Below are 16,122 nucleotides of genomic sequence, written 5' to 3' on the forward strand. Positions count from 1 at the left end.
ATCTGAAATTTGTATTGATGTATCTTTAATGGTTCTGTTTCTCCGTTAGCACCACATGCAACCTGGACTACAATAACTGCATTTTGTATTTGATTTCTTTCCATAGAAGCATTCTGTATTCCTGTGTATACACCTCTACCCCGATATAACGTGACCCGATATAACACGAATTCAGATAGAACGCGGTAAAACAGCGCTCCGGGGGGGGCGAGGCAGCGCACTCCGGTGGATCAAAGCAAGTTCGATATAACGCGGCTTCACCTATAACACGGTAAGATTTTTTGGCTCCCGAGGACAGCGTTATTTCGGGGTAGAGGTGTATCTCTTATGCCCTCACAGACAAGTGGATATTTGGAAGAGACCTCTACAAACTTCAGCAAGTTGTAGCCCATCTTATGTGCACAGCTTCAGCATTTCACATCAACCTCAACAGCTATGATATGTCTTTATCAGTTACTAAAGCTGTAAGTATAGTGTATGCAGTGAGCTGTTTATTCCTACTAATAGAGAGATAAATGATATTTCAGATTAAACTGAAGACAATACTATTATTATTTTTCATAAGTTGGTTTTAAAATATAAAAAGTCAGCCACATTGTGCCTTTAGACCATGATTCAGCAATGAAGCTTGTGCTGGAATTTAGAGAACATGAGTAGTCCTATTAACTAAAAAAGCTTTAACAGTATTTTTATATTCTGTGTTTATGGAATAATTAATTTTTGTTTTCAACTGTGGTGATGGAGGCCAGATAGCTAGGTAGATAGTTATGGCCTGATCCTGCATCTCTGAAATTAACCCCTGGCACAGGCTGGGGCAGAACATTTGGGGGTGGGGGATTGTGTTTCTGTTGGGAGGCTGGATTAACTCTCTGAAGAGGTAGACTTTCATGACTTAGCCAGAGGGCTAAGTTACCTCTGCAACCTAATGGTACTGAGAGCCAGAAAACCATCTGAGGAGAAAATAAGGTGTGATATTGAGGGAAACTGAGGCAGCACATTGGCCAAAAGCCAGATCAGATCAGGAGCATCGGTGGCTGGAGCCGGGCCACGCTGCCGCCGCTGCTACCACGCAGCATAGAGCACCGGGTCAGGCCGGGCTCTGCAGCTGCCCCAGGAGCTCACAGCCCCGCCGCCCAGAGCATTGCGCCGGTGGCGGAGCAAGCGAGCTGAGGCTGCGGGCCAGGGGGAACAGCGGGGGAGGGGCCGGGGGCTAGCTTCCCGGGCCAGGAGCTTGGGGGCCGGGCAGGACAGTCCTGAGGGCCAGATGTGGCCAGCAGGCCGTAGTTTGCCCACCCCTGACCTATGGTGTCTGAAGAAGCTAGGTCTGCCTTGGTCACTATCATAGGATGGTAAAATAGAAATGTGTGTAGACTGTTTGTTACTTTAAATTCCTTTTTCTCTCTCTAGGTCCCCATATCCAGACTATATCTAAATCTTGCTAATTCTTTCTGCATAATGTCTATAAAACAGCCTTTCTTATCCATTCACACAGCTAAAACTCTCATCCAAGTTCTCATAAACTTGCATCTCAATTACTGCAACATCTTTCTGGACATAACAAATGCCATCTTGCTTTTCTCATAGCCATTCAGAATACTTTGGCAAAGATCATTTTCCTAGGCTGTAGCTTTAAGCATGTCACTCCTCTCTTTGCATCCCTCCACTGGCTTCCCCTTCTCTATCGCATTAAACATAAGCTGCTTGTCTTCATTTTCAAGGTCCTTCATGAGTAATCCTCACCTTACCTATCATCTCTCATTCACTATCAAGAAGTTGATGCTTACCTCCAATCAGCCCATGCCAGCCTCCATCACCCACTTGTTACATTTTCAAATAAGCACCTTCATGGTTTCTCCCATGCTGCCCCTCATGCTTCGGAGATGTTCCCCATAAACATTCTCAAAGCTGCCTAATTATCCTCCTCCGAACCCCTTCTCAGAACTCTCCTCTGCTGTGATGCCTACAAGAAACTTGACAAGTTAGGCTGCTGATGGATTGAGACCATTGCCTATAATGCTGACTCCTTGTACTCCCTCATCTGTTTGTCTCTGTCTGTTGTCTCTTGTGTTCTACTTAGTTTGTAAGCTCTTTGGGGGCAGAGATTGTCTTTTCGTTGTGCTTGCGCACTGCTGGGCACCGGGTCCTAGTCAATGACTAGCTCTGCTAAGTGCTACAGTAATATAAGAATAGATGCTTTTTCCTACTGTTAAAATAAACAGTACTTTTGTTTAAAAAGGTTGCCTGATCACTGCATTCTACTGGTCACAGACTCCTGAAAAGAACTACATGTCCCAAACCCTCATCACTGCGTAAGTATGGTTGATAACGGATACTGAAGCCCCGAGCCTGGTCTAGGAGTGGGAGAATTGCACAATTCCATCCCAGAAAAGGTAAGGGCACAAGGCCAGACAACTGTGTGCGCTGGGAGAGACCAGGAAGGGGACAGAGGTGCAGCTGGCCCTGTAACTGTGACACCAGTTCCCTGCCTTCTGCTATGGCAGACTCAGAATTATGTCGCAGCTTTAATGAAATTAAAACATTTTGAGTTTTTCACCATATAGTAAGTCTAGAGGCTAAAATCAGGATCGGGGCCCATCGTGCTGCGTGTTGGTAGATCACCTTAAAAGAGTTCATGCCTTGAAGAGTTTACAACTGAATTAAGAGAGGCTGGTGTTGCAAACACTGGGCGGGCAGGCAGGGAAATAGCTACAAGACCGCGTGCACACAGGCTGGCCCCGAAGGCCATAGATGGATTTAAGCGGGGTTAGGTACGTTTCAAAGCGAACAGCGCAGCCTGCCCAGTCACGCACGCGGCCGGGTTACTAATTGGCGGATCCGATTGCAGCTGTTCTAGGGCGGCTCCATCGGTTCGGGCCACCCTCCCGCCGCTGCCCGCGGGACGCTGCGCGGCCCAGGAGCGGAGCAGAACACCCGGACCAAGGCCTCCGCCGCCGCCACCTGTCAGTCCAGCCGCGCATGCGCCTTCGCACCGTGCACGCCTCCGTGGGGGGTGGGGAGATCGGCCTCGGGGGGGTGCCCCGTGCCCCGCCCCGGGGCCCAATGGCGGCGAGTGACCCGGAAACGGCCCAGAGACAAGTGAGTGACGGGGGCGCAAGGGTTAAACCCACAGGGCTCGGCTCCGGAGCCTGCCCCGGCCGGGCTGGGCGCGGTGACCCCGCCGCCGGGGGTGGTGCCCGGGGCTCGGCGCCTCCTGCGAGCCCCACCCCGTCCAGCTCCCCAGCCCCCTGCGAGCCCTGCCCCTCATCCAGCCTCGCCCCCCCGTCCAGTGCCTGAGAGGCCTGGCCCTGCCCCTCCATCGCCAGCCTCTTCCCCCTGCGCCCCTCACACACACGCAGTTATATGGGACCGGGGGCCTGGCCAGTCCCTATTCACATTGTTATCATGTGTATTGTTGTAAGGCCTGGCAGCCTGCTCCAGGGGTGCTGGGTCCAGGTCCTTGGCTCCACTAAGCTTTGTCTTAAGCAGGGTTCTCAAACTGGGGGTTGCAACCCCTCAGGGGGGTCACAAGGTTATTACCTGGGGGGTCATGAGCTGTATAAGGGCGGGTTGTACTCAGAGTCTTGCTGTGTGAAAGGGGTTCCCAATTCAGAAAGCTTGAGAACCACTGGAACGTTTCCCAGCATGGCTGTTACCACTGGTGCAGTTTCACCTTTGCATGTCTGTGTGTTCAATCCTATGCTATGTAGAGCCACTGTGTATTAAAAACGCCAGTGGCTGCAGGAGCCTCATCTATGCTAGGAATGGCACGATTTGTTACCACAGGTGTGGCAATGGGAAATTTACCAAACACACTACTGTAGTAGGCACCACCTTTGTTTGTACATATTTTTAACGGACAAAATCAGGGAAATCAAATGCATAAAACTACAATAAAGGAAGTTTTGTTGTTGAGAGTTTAAAAGCAGAAAAGTCATTAAATTAAAGCCGTCGAACTGTTACTATTTCCCAAGACACCAGCATCTAATCCAGGGATCTCAAATCAACACGAGGGTCACATGAGCACTAGTATGTTGGCCCGAGGGCCACATCACTGAAACCTTTTCATACAATGATACAAAAGTATTGTCAAAAATGAAAAAAATGAAGAGTTATATAGTATGCTATTAAAAGTCAATGTATTAACTTTTTTAAAACTGTAATGCAAAAAGTCAGTTCTAATTTTGACAGTCATTTCATTTTTGGCCACTTAGCTGGCAGTGTTTTGCATCAACCAGAGCATCAATATTAGGTTTGATATCCTGAGATGAAACCAATCTCAGTGTTGCTTTCAAATGTTCATCAGTGAGCCTTGATCTTAACACAGATTTGTTAATCTTCATGGAAGAGAAAAACCGTTCACATATATATGTACTTCCAAACATTGCCATTACCCTTGCGGAAGCAGAGAATAACATGGGAAATCTTTCTTGTGAAAGAAAACGGTAGAATTCTGGAATTCCAACATCTGTATACTTCTGCTTCAAAATGGTATCACACTGAAGCTCCACTAACTCCATCTGCATTTTCTCTGCAACATTGTCAATTTCCATAGCAAATGGTGTTCAAGTGCCTTGAAATCTTTAAACCACACATCAAACTGTTTGTGTAAGTTAGAAATGATATCTGCATATTCTTTCAAGGATTTGGGTTCAATTTTTCCTAAGGAATTCAGAGTAGAGAAATGGACCAAATTGCCAGCAGTAAGCTGTTTTCCCCCCACAAAGTAAGCTTGACTTTGAATGACTTAACACTGTCATACATCTGTGTTATCTCCTGTTTTCTACCCTGAAGCTTCAAGTTCAGTGCATTCAGGTGATCAGTTATATCTGTTAGAAAAGCAAGGTTGCAGATAACAGTGGAATCAGCAAGCTGTGGAATATCCTTGTTTTTCATTTTCATGAAGGAATCAATCTCCTCTCTAAGTGCAAAAAAAAAAAAAAAAGCTTCAAAACATTTCCACGACTCAGACATCTAACTTGAGTGTGATACAGAAGTTCCCCATATTCGCTGTCCATACTTGCTAGAAAAGAAGTGAACTGTCGGTGATTCAGCCCTCGTGCATGTATAATATTAACGGTTTTAACAACTACATCCATAACTTCCTTCATTTGTAGACTTTTACTACACAGGGCTTCTTGGTGCAAAATGCAATGTGTACTGGTGAAGCTAATTCCTGATATATTGAGGCTGTTCAGTTTGGTCTTCAATAATCCAGCCACACCAACGTTTTCAGAGCACATTGATGGTGCACCATCCGTAGCCAAAGATACGAGTTTGTTCCGTGGCAGCGCAGCTTTTTCAATGCACTCTTCCAGTCCTTGAAATATGTCACGTCCCGTTGTGGTACCCTTCAGTGGCATTAAGTCTACCAATTCTTCAGTTATATTCAAATTGCAATCCACACCTCTAATGAACACTGCACATTGTGCGGTATCTGATACATCTGTACTCTCATCAACTGCACTTGAAAATGCTTCAAAGTCTTTTGCCATTTGAATCAATTGTTTTTGCACATTATCTGCTAAATCCGTTATTCTGCAGACACTGTATTGGCAGACAAGCTTATATCTTCAAAAACTTTCTTCCTATAAGGACATCAAATTTCACTGGCCTTCACAAGACATTCTTTTACGAATAGGCCTTCCGTAAAAGGTCATGATGATTTAGCTATCATTTTGCTTATCACAAAACTTGCTCTTACTGAATCTTCGCTAGACTTGTTAATCTCCAAAAAGAAATTTCTTTGCTTGGAAAATGCTGCTTTAAATTGCCGAACTTTTTCCTCTCGGATTTTTCCGGTGAATGCATCATTTTTTCATGGTGCATCATGTCGTAGTGCCAACGCACGTTATACTCCTTGGGAACAGCAATCATTTGCTGACAAATAAGACAGTGAATTTTATCTTTTACCTCTATGAAAAAATATAAATTCTCCCATTTGTCTTGGAAAACTCTCTTTTCTTCCATGAGTGTTCTTTTTTTTGATGCCGAAGTCATTTCCGAGGGGTTTTAATAAAATATAAACACTCAGTAATGCACCTCCCTCAAAGGACAAAACACGCACTTACTTTTAGAATTACTTCTGTTAAAGCTGTTTGGCAGCGGGAAGTGCTGGGAGGTAGGCGGGGGAGCAGGGATGTGGCGTGCTGGGGGGGCACAAGGAGGATGGGGGGGAGGGTAGCTTGGCGGGCTGCAAGAAATAACATGTGGCCCGCGGGCTGCGTGTTTGAGACCCCTGATCTAATCTAAATGTTTTGTCTGCTGTATCATTTTTAAAGAACCATTTGTCCTGTCAATATAATTGGTAAATTCAGAGTAATGTGTTCACATGGGCCCCAATCCTGCAATGAGTTCTTTGCAGACTCCAGTGACTGCATAGAGCCAGCTCCATTGACTTTAACTGGGCTCCATGCAGATGGAAACCTATAGTATGACATTTTCAGACGTGGTTTTTCAAGTTGATGGTGTCCATTTAAAATGTTTGATGTGTAACACTGAAAAAATGCAAAAATCATATCAGTGCAGAAAGTTATGTGTTTGACAACTTTCATTTCATGTACAGATAGGGGCACAATTCTGGTGATTGGGAATCAAGAGTGCTCAGCACCTTAGAGGGTTGGTTTTTTTGTCTTTTAACTTTCTTTTTTTGTAGATTGATGAAATTGACGCTCTCTCATCTATATATGGTGATGACTGGTGTGTTGTTGATGAAGATGAAAGGATATTTTGCATTAAGATTGGTGATTGTTTGGAGCAGCCAAAATGGACTCTCTGTTTGCAGGTATGGTGTTGGTACAGAGTTTGGCCCTGATTCTGCTATCGAAATCATGCAGGGTGGATCTTTGTGCCTTTTTTAATGGGGCTCCATATAGGCTCAAGGGTCTGCTTCTATGGATCCAGTCGTAGGATAAAGGCTTTTCACAATCTGTTCAGTTATTGTCTCTTTAAAATATCACTATCTGCTAACTTTTTCAGTAATTATTTTTGCTTATTCCCCACCCTTAAATATTTTAATTAAGTGTCTTTCCCAGATAGTCCTTTCACTATTTATCTATTTATATACTGTATTTTGCATAGAAGGACAGGCTGAATTGGTGCAGCTGGTTCTCTTATTGCTTTATTCCAGAATTAGAAAGAAACCATTTTAGACTGCATTACAGTTCAGCCTGACCTGACTGAAAGATTTTTCTACTAGGTGTTGCAATCAGTGTTTGTAAAATGTTTAGGATATCTGTCCTATATGGCTTTGTACAGTATTACAAGCCAAGAGAACTCCAAACAATAGTTTGTTGCAATACTTTTTTGTTTAGTGTAGACAGGGCTGAAGTATCTATGTATATTTCTTAATAAATCAAATAGCCACCTAAACAGTTAGAAGAAATGTAACCTTTTTTCTTTATAGTAAAGGATATATCGTATGCCACTTTATCTGTTCACAGAGAGTAGACCATATGACACTTTGTATCGCAGATGGGCAAAAGCCTGAATTATACACTCACGATAGAAATACAGCCTCTGTATCATCACATAATAATGGAGCAACCTATTTCTTCTTTTTTATAGCAGCTGCTTACCACCCAAATACTCTAATTGGTTCTGTCATGGTCCATTTTTAATTTAGCTAGTTTTGGAGGTCCAACTTGATGAATATTTATATTTAACATTCTTTTTAGGTGATTCTGCCTTCTGAATATCCAGCTTCAGCCCCACCTATTTATCAACTGAAGTAAGTGATGTCTTTTTGTCAACAGATTTTTATTTTAAACATTTACTGCATTTTTTTTCAAATTATTATTATTATTGCAGCTGCTTGTAGAAGTTTAAGGTCGCTTTCTGGTTGAATTGAATATACATCCTGGGAATTAGAGATGTTAACAAACTTTTGTAAAATTTACAGTTTAATTTGGGATTGAAATGTTAGCACTACAGGATTAAAGGATCACTGGGCAAGTGTGTTAGGCCAGGATGGTAGCAGGGACAGAGAGAACAAAAGCAGCAGCATGCACAGCTGTTGGGGAGGCAGTGGAGAGAGCTTACGTTATGCTCAGAGCAACTCTGGAACCATGCTAATGGCAAGTGTGTTGAGCCTTCTTCAAATGGAGTGATGGGGTAATCCCAAAGTAGGGCGTTCGAGGGGAGCAGTAGAATATCTTGGAAGACTGCTTACCCTGAGATGTTAGAAAACGAAAATCTTTATCAGTGGGAACAGTTGACAATATTTTGTCTTAAAGGTTTTACTTTTGAGTGTAATTTTTTTAAATCAGTCATTTTTCAAGCTAAACAAAGACACCAAAATTCACAGTTTGTAGGCACTAACTTCGTTGTATTTTTTTTTTTTTTTTTTGTCATTCTAGTGCCCCTTGGCTTCGAGGACAGGATTATATCGAACTAACAAATAGCCTGGAAGAAATCTATGTGTAAGTGGCAGAAGATGGAAAATTCTAAAAATTACTTATTGTATTTTTAGTTGCACATCTCGCTAAACCTATCATGTTAACTAAATTACTCCTGGGGGAATTCTGTGCCAAAAAATTAAAAATTATGCGCACAATATTTTAAAATTCTTCAAAATTCTGTATTTTTTTGTCAAAATAATGCAATATAATCTGCCTAGTTTCAATTATTTTGGTAATTTATTTAAACTACAATACAATGGATGGAGAATGGGAGTGGGGAACATTGGAGGAAATCTCCCACCCCCCTGTGTCTAATAGTAATATAGATAGTATTGACCCTTTACTTCTAATTATTAGTCAACAAATATATGCAGCCATATGCTCAGTGTTACATCATAGGTAACTGAAGAGCAAGGGAGAGCTGGGGACACAAACTCACAATTTATACTGGCTACTGACCATCTCCAAAAAGGTCAGTAGCAAACAATTCATGGAGCACATTTTGATAGGAAATTTTTTCAGTCCAAAAATTTCGACCAGATCTAATCACTAAAGCACCATAAGCATTTATAAGGTCATACTGTCCTTTACAATAAGGCTCCTTTACACCACTCTGGCAATGTAAAGGACCCTTAAAATTTTTACACCTGTTTTATACTTCTGGGGGAATTCACTTTAAGAACAATGGGAATAATTCACTAAGCAGGCAGGCTGCCACATTCTCCTCTCCCTGAAGGAACAGAGCCTGCACCACGCCTACTTCTTCAGAAATACCCCGAAGTCCTGCCCCTCCACAGCGAGCGTGCTGCAATAGCAAGCAAGAGGGACAGTGTCTCTCTCTCTCTCTCACACACATGACTACCCAGCCCTCACGCCTCCCAGGCAGTGATTTATGTCTCTACCGGCTGCTCTGGGTGCCCAAACTGACCTGTCTGCACTGCCAGGGAGTGGGTGCATGACCGCTCTTGCGACTTCCCTTTGCTTCACCATCAGAAGTCATTTTTCTGTGGGTAAGCAAAGAAATCTGTGGGGGCCATGAATTCTGCACACACGCAGTGACGCAAAATTCCCCCAGGAGTACTAGATGCATGAATCGGAAGGATTGAGGTAATTGCTGCAACAGCTGAAATGAAGTAAGACTTGTGCATAAATAAAACAGTCTAATCTAATAGATAGCAGAGATAAGGGAAATTGGGTGGGCCAGCTTTTGTGGCCTGCATCATGCAGGAGGTCAGACTAGATGACCATAATGGTCCCTTCTGACCTTAAAGTCTATGAGTCTATACTGTACATTTTGTACGTATCTTAAATTATGTTGAGAACAGGGCATTATATAAAGTTACAAGCATTAATCTTGATGGATAATTTGTATTATAATTATATTCTTTAAACCCTTTGTACCATTGATATAGAATTATTTATTTTGACTTATAATATATGTTAGGTTACTTTTAGCGTTTGGTCCCAGGAAGTCAAATTCCTTATGTCCAATCTATATCCATATATTAAACTGCAGGATCTGAAAATACCTACTCAGACCTTTGAACGCAGGCAGAAAACCAGTTTTTATTAAAAGCAAATGTTTCAGCTAAAGAAAAAGTGAATTTTAAATAAAAGTAGCTTTAGAAAATATGAACTATAAAGCCACTCAGTAGCTAGAAGAGGCTTGTTAACGTAATGTGCAGATAACAGAACTTCTCATAATGTGTGAGAATAAATAACTAAATATTTAGAAATGCTCAGACTGTGTTTTTGCGGGTTTTATTGGTGTTAGCATGGGATAATAGAAACAGTTTTATATAGTTTATTTATCCAATCAGATCCTAAAGCGTGATATGAACCTAACAAAAGTGAAATACACATTAAGCACAGAAGTCATGTCATTGAGTACTGAAATACAAACACCTTTGGTGGGGACTATGGTAGCTTTTAAATGGCACGAAACAACACAGTAGTTAGTTTGGGACTGGAAGCAGATACCTTATCTAACTAAGCCCTGGAGAATCTAGGCAGGCAGAATGTAATTACCAAAGTTAAAATTTGAACAGAGCATGTGGGTTAACAGCTCTATTCCTATGAAAAGTGCTATAGGGACCTTTAATGGCCATACATTCCCCAGCAGTGCAGATGGAACAGAGATTCCCCAGCCAGGGTGATGCTTGGCATGGGGGAGTCTCCAGCATGTGTAGATACACAGTAGCTGGCTTCTGCACCTTTTGACCCACAGCATTTGGAACAGGGGCCATATCAGGGTTTGGGGTGCAGTGGCCAGAGTGTGATATACTCTGACTGTTCCTAGCTGGTGCATGGACCCTTGTGGATGATAGTTAGCTGGTGCAAGTTAGAACTGTCCCCAGGCTGGGAATGTGGGAAATGTAACTGGCTACTTGACATTTCCACCCCCCTCTTTGTTTTGCTTAGGAGAAACTGATTGCAGCAACAAATCTGTCCTTCTAGCTTATTCGGCAGTCTGTATTAAAAGCAGTGGTCTCTAACATGCTGGGCCTGCCCTGGTTCAGTTTTAAGTTGGTGGCAGGAGGATTGACTACCATAGCTCTACAGCACTTACTTATTTCTGGAGGGCTCTGAGCTCTGACTTACCCAAACCTTGGATAATCTTCTGTTAAACAGAAATAACTTAAATTATTCTCAAATCTTTCACTAATTATTTTAAGTGATCTGTCTGACTTTTGGTCACTGCCAACCTGTGTCTGATTCAATCAGAGATCTAGAGGTGAAAGGCTCTGTATTTGACTATGTCTACAGGTATAGCAATATGTAGAGTACAGGCTCTACACATGTAGCTACACGCTGCAGTGGAAGGCAAGCAGCGTCCACACCTGTCACTGCGGTGTGTAACTGTGTGCGGCAATGAAAGGCTCTGGCAGCCAGGAAGCAGCGCCAGGGAAAGGCTCCGGTGGGGAGGGGGCAGTAGGAGATCACACTGCTAAAAATATCTGTGTAGACGGAAATGCTGCTTGGGCGTGTAAGAGCATCCCTGGGATTTCAGGGGCGTGAGGCACTCTATTCACCTAAGCCATGCCTTGCCATCTACACTGTTGTTTATACCTGTGCTAGCTGGGGTGCAGTGTCTCCTTTGCACACTGCCGTAAGTGTACGTGTACCTTTTCTTAAACTGGTCCCTATGCTATCCTGCCCATGAACATTGCAGTTTAAGTGCTTTTTCCTATCTCATTAAAAAGTTTTAGTCATTGACAATACAGATATGCATAATGTTGGTTTTAGATTGCAGAATTACAAACCACAAACAGAACGCTGGGTCCCTTAATATATTAAAAGTTACACATTCAACAAGTGTAGATACTTATTCGTTTCCTAGAGACTCTCAGTATCAGACTTCTGTTAAATCAGTAGTTCCCAAACTGGGGTTTGTGAACCCCTGGGGGTTCACTAAATGTTACAGGGGGTTCTCGGGGAAAAAATTCCCTAATGGCGGACAGAGCCGTTCCTAGGGCAGCCCAGAGTCCTGGGGACTTCTAAGAGCTATGCAGATCAAAGCAAGCGCATCCATCACACTGAGGAGATTTAAACTTCAAGACTCCTTATAAGAAATGGAAAGGAAGATGGATATTTTTTTCTGTTTTTAAAATTAAATTGTCTGCTAGTGTTTTTTTTTTAATTATTATGAAGAACAAGTTTAAGCTTTGTTGTAATGTGCGTTGTTTGCCTGGACTACTCAAGACCCGAATGCTTGTGTAGAAACACTTTATTTGAGTTGGTTACATCTTTCATGCTGTTTCATAACTGATACTCCTTGGTGAAACGTAGGAGCCTTGTCTTATAACAGGCTTAATCAAAGTGATACAAGCTACAAAAGTGAGATTTTTGGAAGAGTGTTGCCATTTTCATAATGTAATAAAATTAATACTGTAATTATGAATAATAATAAATAGTGTGTAATAAGCATGTCATAAAAAAACAAATTTTATATTTCCAAGATCACTGCTGTTATAATTTATGCTCGGGTAAGGGAGAAAATCCCTGGAAATATTCATTTTTAGGAGGGGGTTTGTGAGATTTAACATTTTAGTGAAAGGGGTTTGCATGTTGTTAAAGTTTGGGAACTACTGTGTTAAATGAACAGTTTAATTTAACATCTTTGGTACAAATGCTAAGAAAATCATAGCAGGCTTGGAACAGGAACAACCAGAATGGGAGTAGCATAGATATAGGCAGGGTTTAAGGTGTGTCTAATATTCCAGAAGTCCTCAGGGTGTTCCCTGGACTCATCGGTGACACTGCATGAGATTTGTCTGATCTCATCCATTCCAAAACATTTCCTAATGAGTGTTCAGTAATATGAAATCTGCTATGAAGTGGGAAACATTAAATATAATGAATAGAACTGCTGAACAAAATTATTCATGACTCTATAGTTAAAATTCTTGCTCTTCATTATACAGAATGTAATAAATTGCAAGTATTAAAAAATGGTACTGGTATACATACTAGTCAGAAAGGAGCATGAAATAGGGTACTTAACTCATTCTAGAGTATGTCTGGATTCTGAGGTCACAGCTACAAGTCTTTACTTTCCTCATTCTTTGTTTGAGTCTTTTCTTAATAATATTAGTGCCTAAATATTTTGATTATGTTCAGTAGTAATATACAGATTTACTGAAAGTTTACATTTTTAAACCTATTTTTCTGCCACAGAATTCTACTTATGCATTATTATTCCAGAAGGTGGCAGTAGCTTGAAAAAAGTTATTGAAAGTGAAGCCTGAGCTTGCACATTTGATGCATTTTGGTCTTGTGACCCTGGCAAACATATGAATTTTAAGCATCTTTTTAAAAAATCATAATTGGAAATTTTTTTGACAGTGTTCTAAATTTTCATTTTCTACTACATGCAGTTTCAGCTTGTAATAGATTTTGAATTCTGTGCAAAATACAAACGTGTTCCTAATAAGTATTTTCCTTTCTGTGTAAATTACAAGTACAATTTTACATGTTATTAGTTTAACTACTTCAAGGAAAAATATGATTACGTGAAGGAAAAGGAAGAATATATACAGGTAAAGGTAAACATGCAGTACCATGTCTGTAACACCCAGAGACACCGAGGTACATTTATAAACTTATTTCTAATTAATTATTTAACTTTTATTATTGGAAGTAAGTTTCACCCTTATCAATACACTTTCTTGATTTCTGTGTCTGACTTTGTATAATCTTAATAAATTAGGATATTTTCATACATAATAAAAAGCATTTAAGGTATGAATCCTTGAAATAACTCCATATTTAATCAACATGATTATAAAAATAAATTTACACTATAGAATTGTGACTCACAAGAAAAAACTGAGAGAAATTGAGGGACTTATTCCGTGTGTTGGATCTCCTGAATTGTTTGGAGGAAAGATGGATCAACTATTACAAAATAATTAAAAACAAATAATTGATTTAACTTTTTATAATAGTATTTATGTTTGCTGCAGCATTCAATCTGCTTTTTTGTACATATGTCATGCTCTCCTTTATTGCTTATGAAAGAATAACTGTACTGTCAGCAAGTCTGTTCACCTGTAATTAAAACAAGTAACACGATTCATAACCAATAATTGGAATTTTCTGAATTTATTGCCTTTGCAGATCCACATCATGGAAGTTTTGTGCCATGTCTTGTGAGCAATGGAACCATTGATAGTTATAAAGTTGTTTGAAGCTATTTGTGTCTGTCTAAGATCTGAAAGTGCAAGAACCAGGAAACGCTAAATGCAGTCTTTATAGCAGTTCTCAGTTCTTCTCTACCTTCAAATATTCACCGAAGGCCTTCAAAAATAGAGTAAGGAAGAATCATCACTGTGGATCTGCAGAAGCAGTACAGCCGGAACTCCATTTACTGATGGGTAATCTTTCTTTCTTCATCCTGAATTGCCTCTGCAGATCCACACTATAGGAGATTACCTAGAAGTATCACAGTCCAGGAGGTGGGTTGAGGAGTGCTTAGTTAAAACAGATATTAAAGGATTAGCTTCAGAAACCAAGAATCTGATCTAGCTCTAGAATTGAGAGTAATATTTCATTAAAGTAGGAATTGAACACCAAGTCTCAAGTACAGGGCAGCCTTATTTCAAGAATGTAGAGATTTTTCATAGAAGTAGTAACTGATTATAATAATAAATCTCCTAGAATTTAATTTCAACCCATCCAGTACAGGTACACCGTCAATGATCCATTTTAATAAAAGTTTATGTTGAAGGGCTTTTCCCTGGGATTTCTCCCCTTAGTCTGTAAAGAGTTGGGAAAGGTTTTGTTCTTTCCAAATACACCGCTACCTCGATATAACGCAACCCGATATAACACGAATTCGGATACACCGTGGTAAAGCAGCGCTCCGGGGGGGAAGGGGGGTCTGCGCACTCTGGTGGATCAAAACAAGTTCAATATAACGCGGTTTCACCTATAATACGGTAAGATTTTTTGGCTCCCGAGGACAGCGTTATATCGAGGTAGAGGTGTAGTAACTATTAACTGTCCAATCCTGCAGACACTTATGCACAGACTTAACTGTAAGCACATGAATAATTCCATTGGAGTCGATATGAACTACTGATTTAAAGTTAAGCATGTTCAGAGCGTTTGCAGGATCAGGGTCTGAGTGTTCTTCTAGATTGCAATCTGTGCAATCTTGCTTTACCTTGAAGATCATGAGGCTTAGGAAAAAACATGGGAGTGAAAAATAGGACCATCACCTTCTGAGTAGGGACAATATTCTACTGAGGTTTTATACTATAGAATTGCACAATATTTTGAGACATTTAAAGAGGCTTCATGTACAATGTGGTAATGGGAGTCATGAACGTACATAAATCCCTAGTATGCTAAGGGAAATCTGAGTGGTACCTTTGGAGCTGAAGAAAGCCTAAGTTGCAGCACCTTGTAATGGAAGTGATCAAGAATTTCAAACTGTAAACCACCACTCAGAAAAGAACTCTACTCCCACATGCATGTCTAAATCCTTCAGCATTTCAATCTATAATGTTTCTACAATGTACTTCTAAAATTTGTTCATATTATTTATTGAATGTAAATAATTTCCCAAGTGAAGCCTCCGAAAAGGCCCTTTTACTTACTGTGAATTTTGTATAACTTCCAGGAAGAATCTTGGTGAAAGCATCCTTTACCTCTGGGTGGAGAAGATACGAGAAGTTCTGATAGAAAAATCTCAGTCATCTGATGCAGGTAATGTAGAAAATATGTGGTGTTTTCGGTTTACTCTTGTTTTAATTTTAAAGTAAGATTCTTCTTCGAGCGCTTGCTCATGTCGATTCCATTCTAGATGTGTGCGCGTCCACGTGCACCCATTGTTGGAATTTTTTGCCGTAGTGATATCCATAGGGCTGGCTCTGATGCTCTCGAGTCCCACGTCACGCCGGTACATGAGGCGCTACCGGCCCTGTGCCCTCCATTCCTTCTTACTGCCCGTGACGGTTGGTCGGAGCGCCTGTCCTCTTGCATCTGTGACTTATGTCTGCAACTGCAATAGAAGTTCTCTTCTGTGCTTCATTGTTCCTAATTGTATATAGTTCCACTCTTTTTTTCATTAAAAATCTAGTATTAATTTTCAGTAGCCCACAATAAACTGAAAAGTGAAATTTTTGAATATTTGGGTGTAAGAACTAAAAAGGCAACTGGATGTCTGTAGGAATAAATAATGTAGGAATAAATAATGAGATATTAAGGCTTTAATGACTCC

At 41.0% G+C, this 16,122-nt stretch overlaps 1 protein-coding gene across 3 annotated transcripts in view; it reads left to right on the plus strand.

Annotated features, from left to right (window-relative positions):
* Positions 1–3,002: 3,002 nt before the first annotated feature.
* The window catches only part of IMPACT (impact RWD domain protein), a 44,931-nt gene continuing 31,811 nt past the window's right edge, over positions 3,003–16,122 (plus strand). For all 3 annotated transcript variants that reach the window (XM_026661660.1, XM_026661667.1, XM_026661663.1), the window contains exons 1-5: positions 3,003–3,096; positions 6,653–6,781; positions 7,674–7,726; positions 8,355–8,417; positions 15,523–15,608. In XM_026661660.1, the coding sequence (XP_026517445.1) occupies positions 3,061–3,096; positions 6,653–6,781; positions 7,674–7,726; positions 8,355–8,417; positions 15,523–15,608 (367 nt within the window). In that variant the 5' untranslated portion in view covers positions 3,003–3,060. The remainder of the gene's footprint in view (positions 3,097–6,652; positions 6,782–7,673; positions 7,727–8,354; positions 8,418–15,522; positions 15,609–16,122) is intronic.

The sequence above is a fragment of the Terrapene carolina genome, unplaced genomic scaffold, assembly GCF_002925995.2.
Source record: "Terrapene carolina triunguis isolate 2854851 unplaced genomic scaffold, T_m_triunguis-2.0 Scaffold58, whole genome shotgun sequence".
Taxonomy (NCBI): domain Eukaryota; kingdom Metazoa; phylum Chordata; order Testudines; family Emydidae; genus Terrapene; species Terrapene triunguis.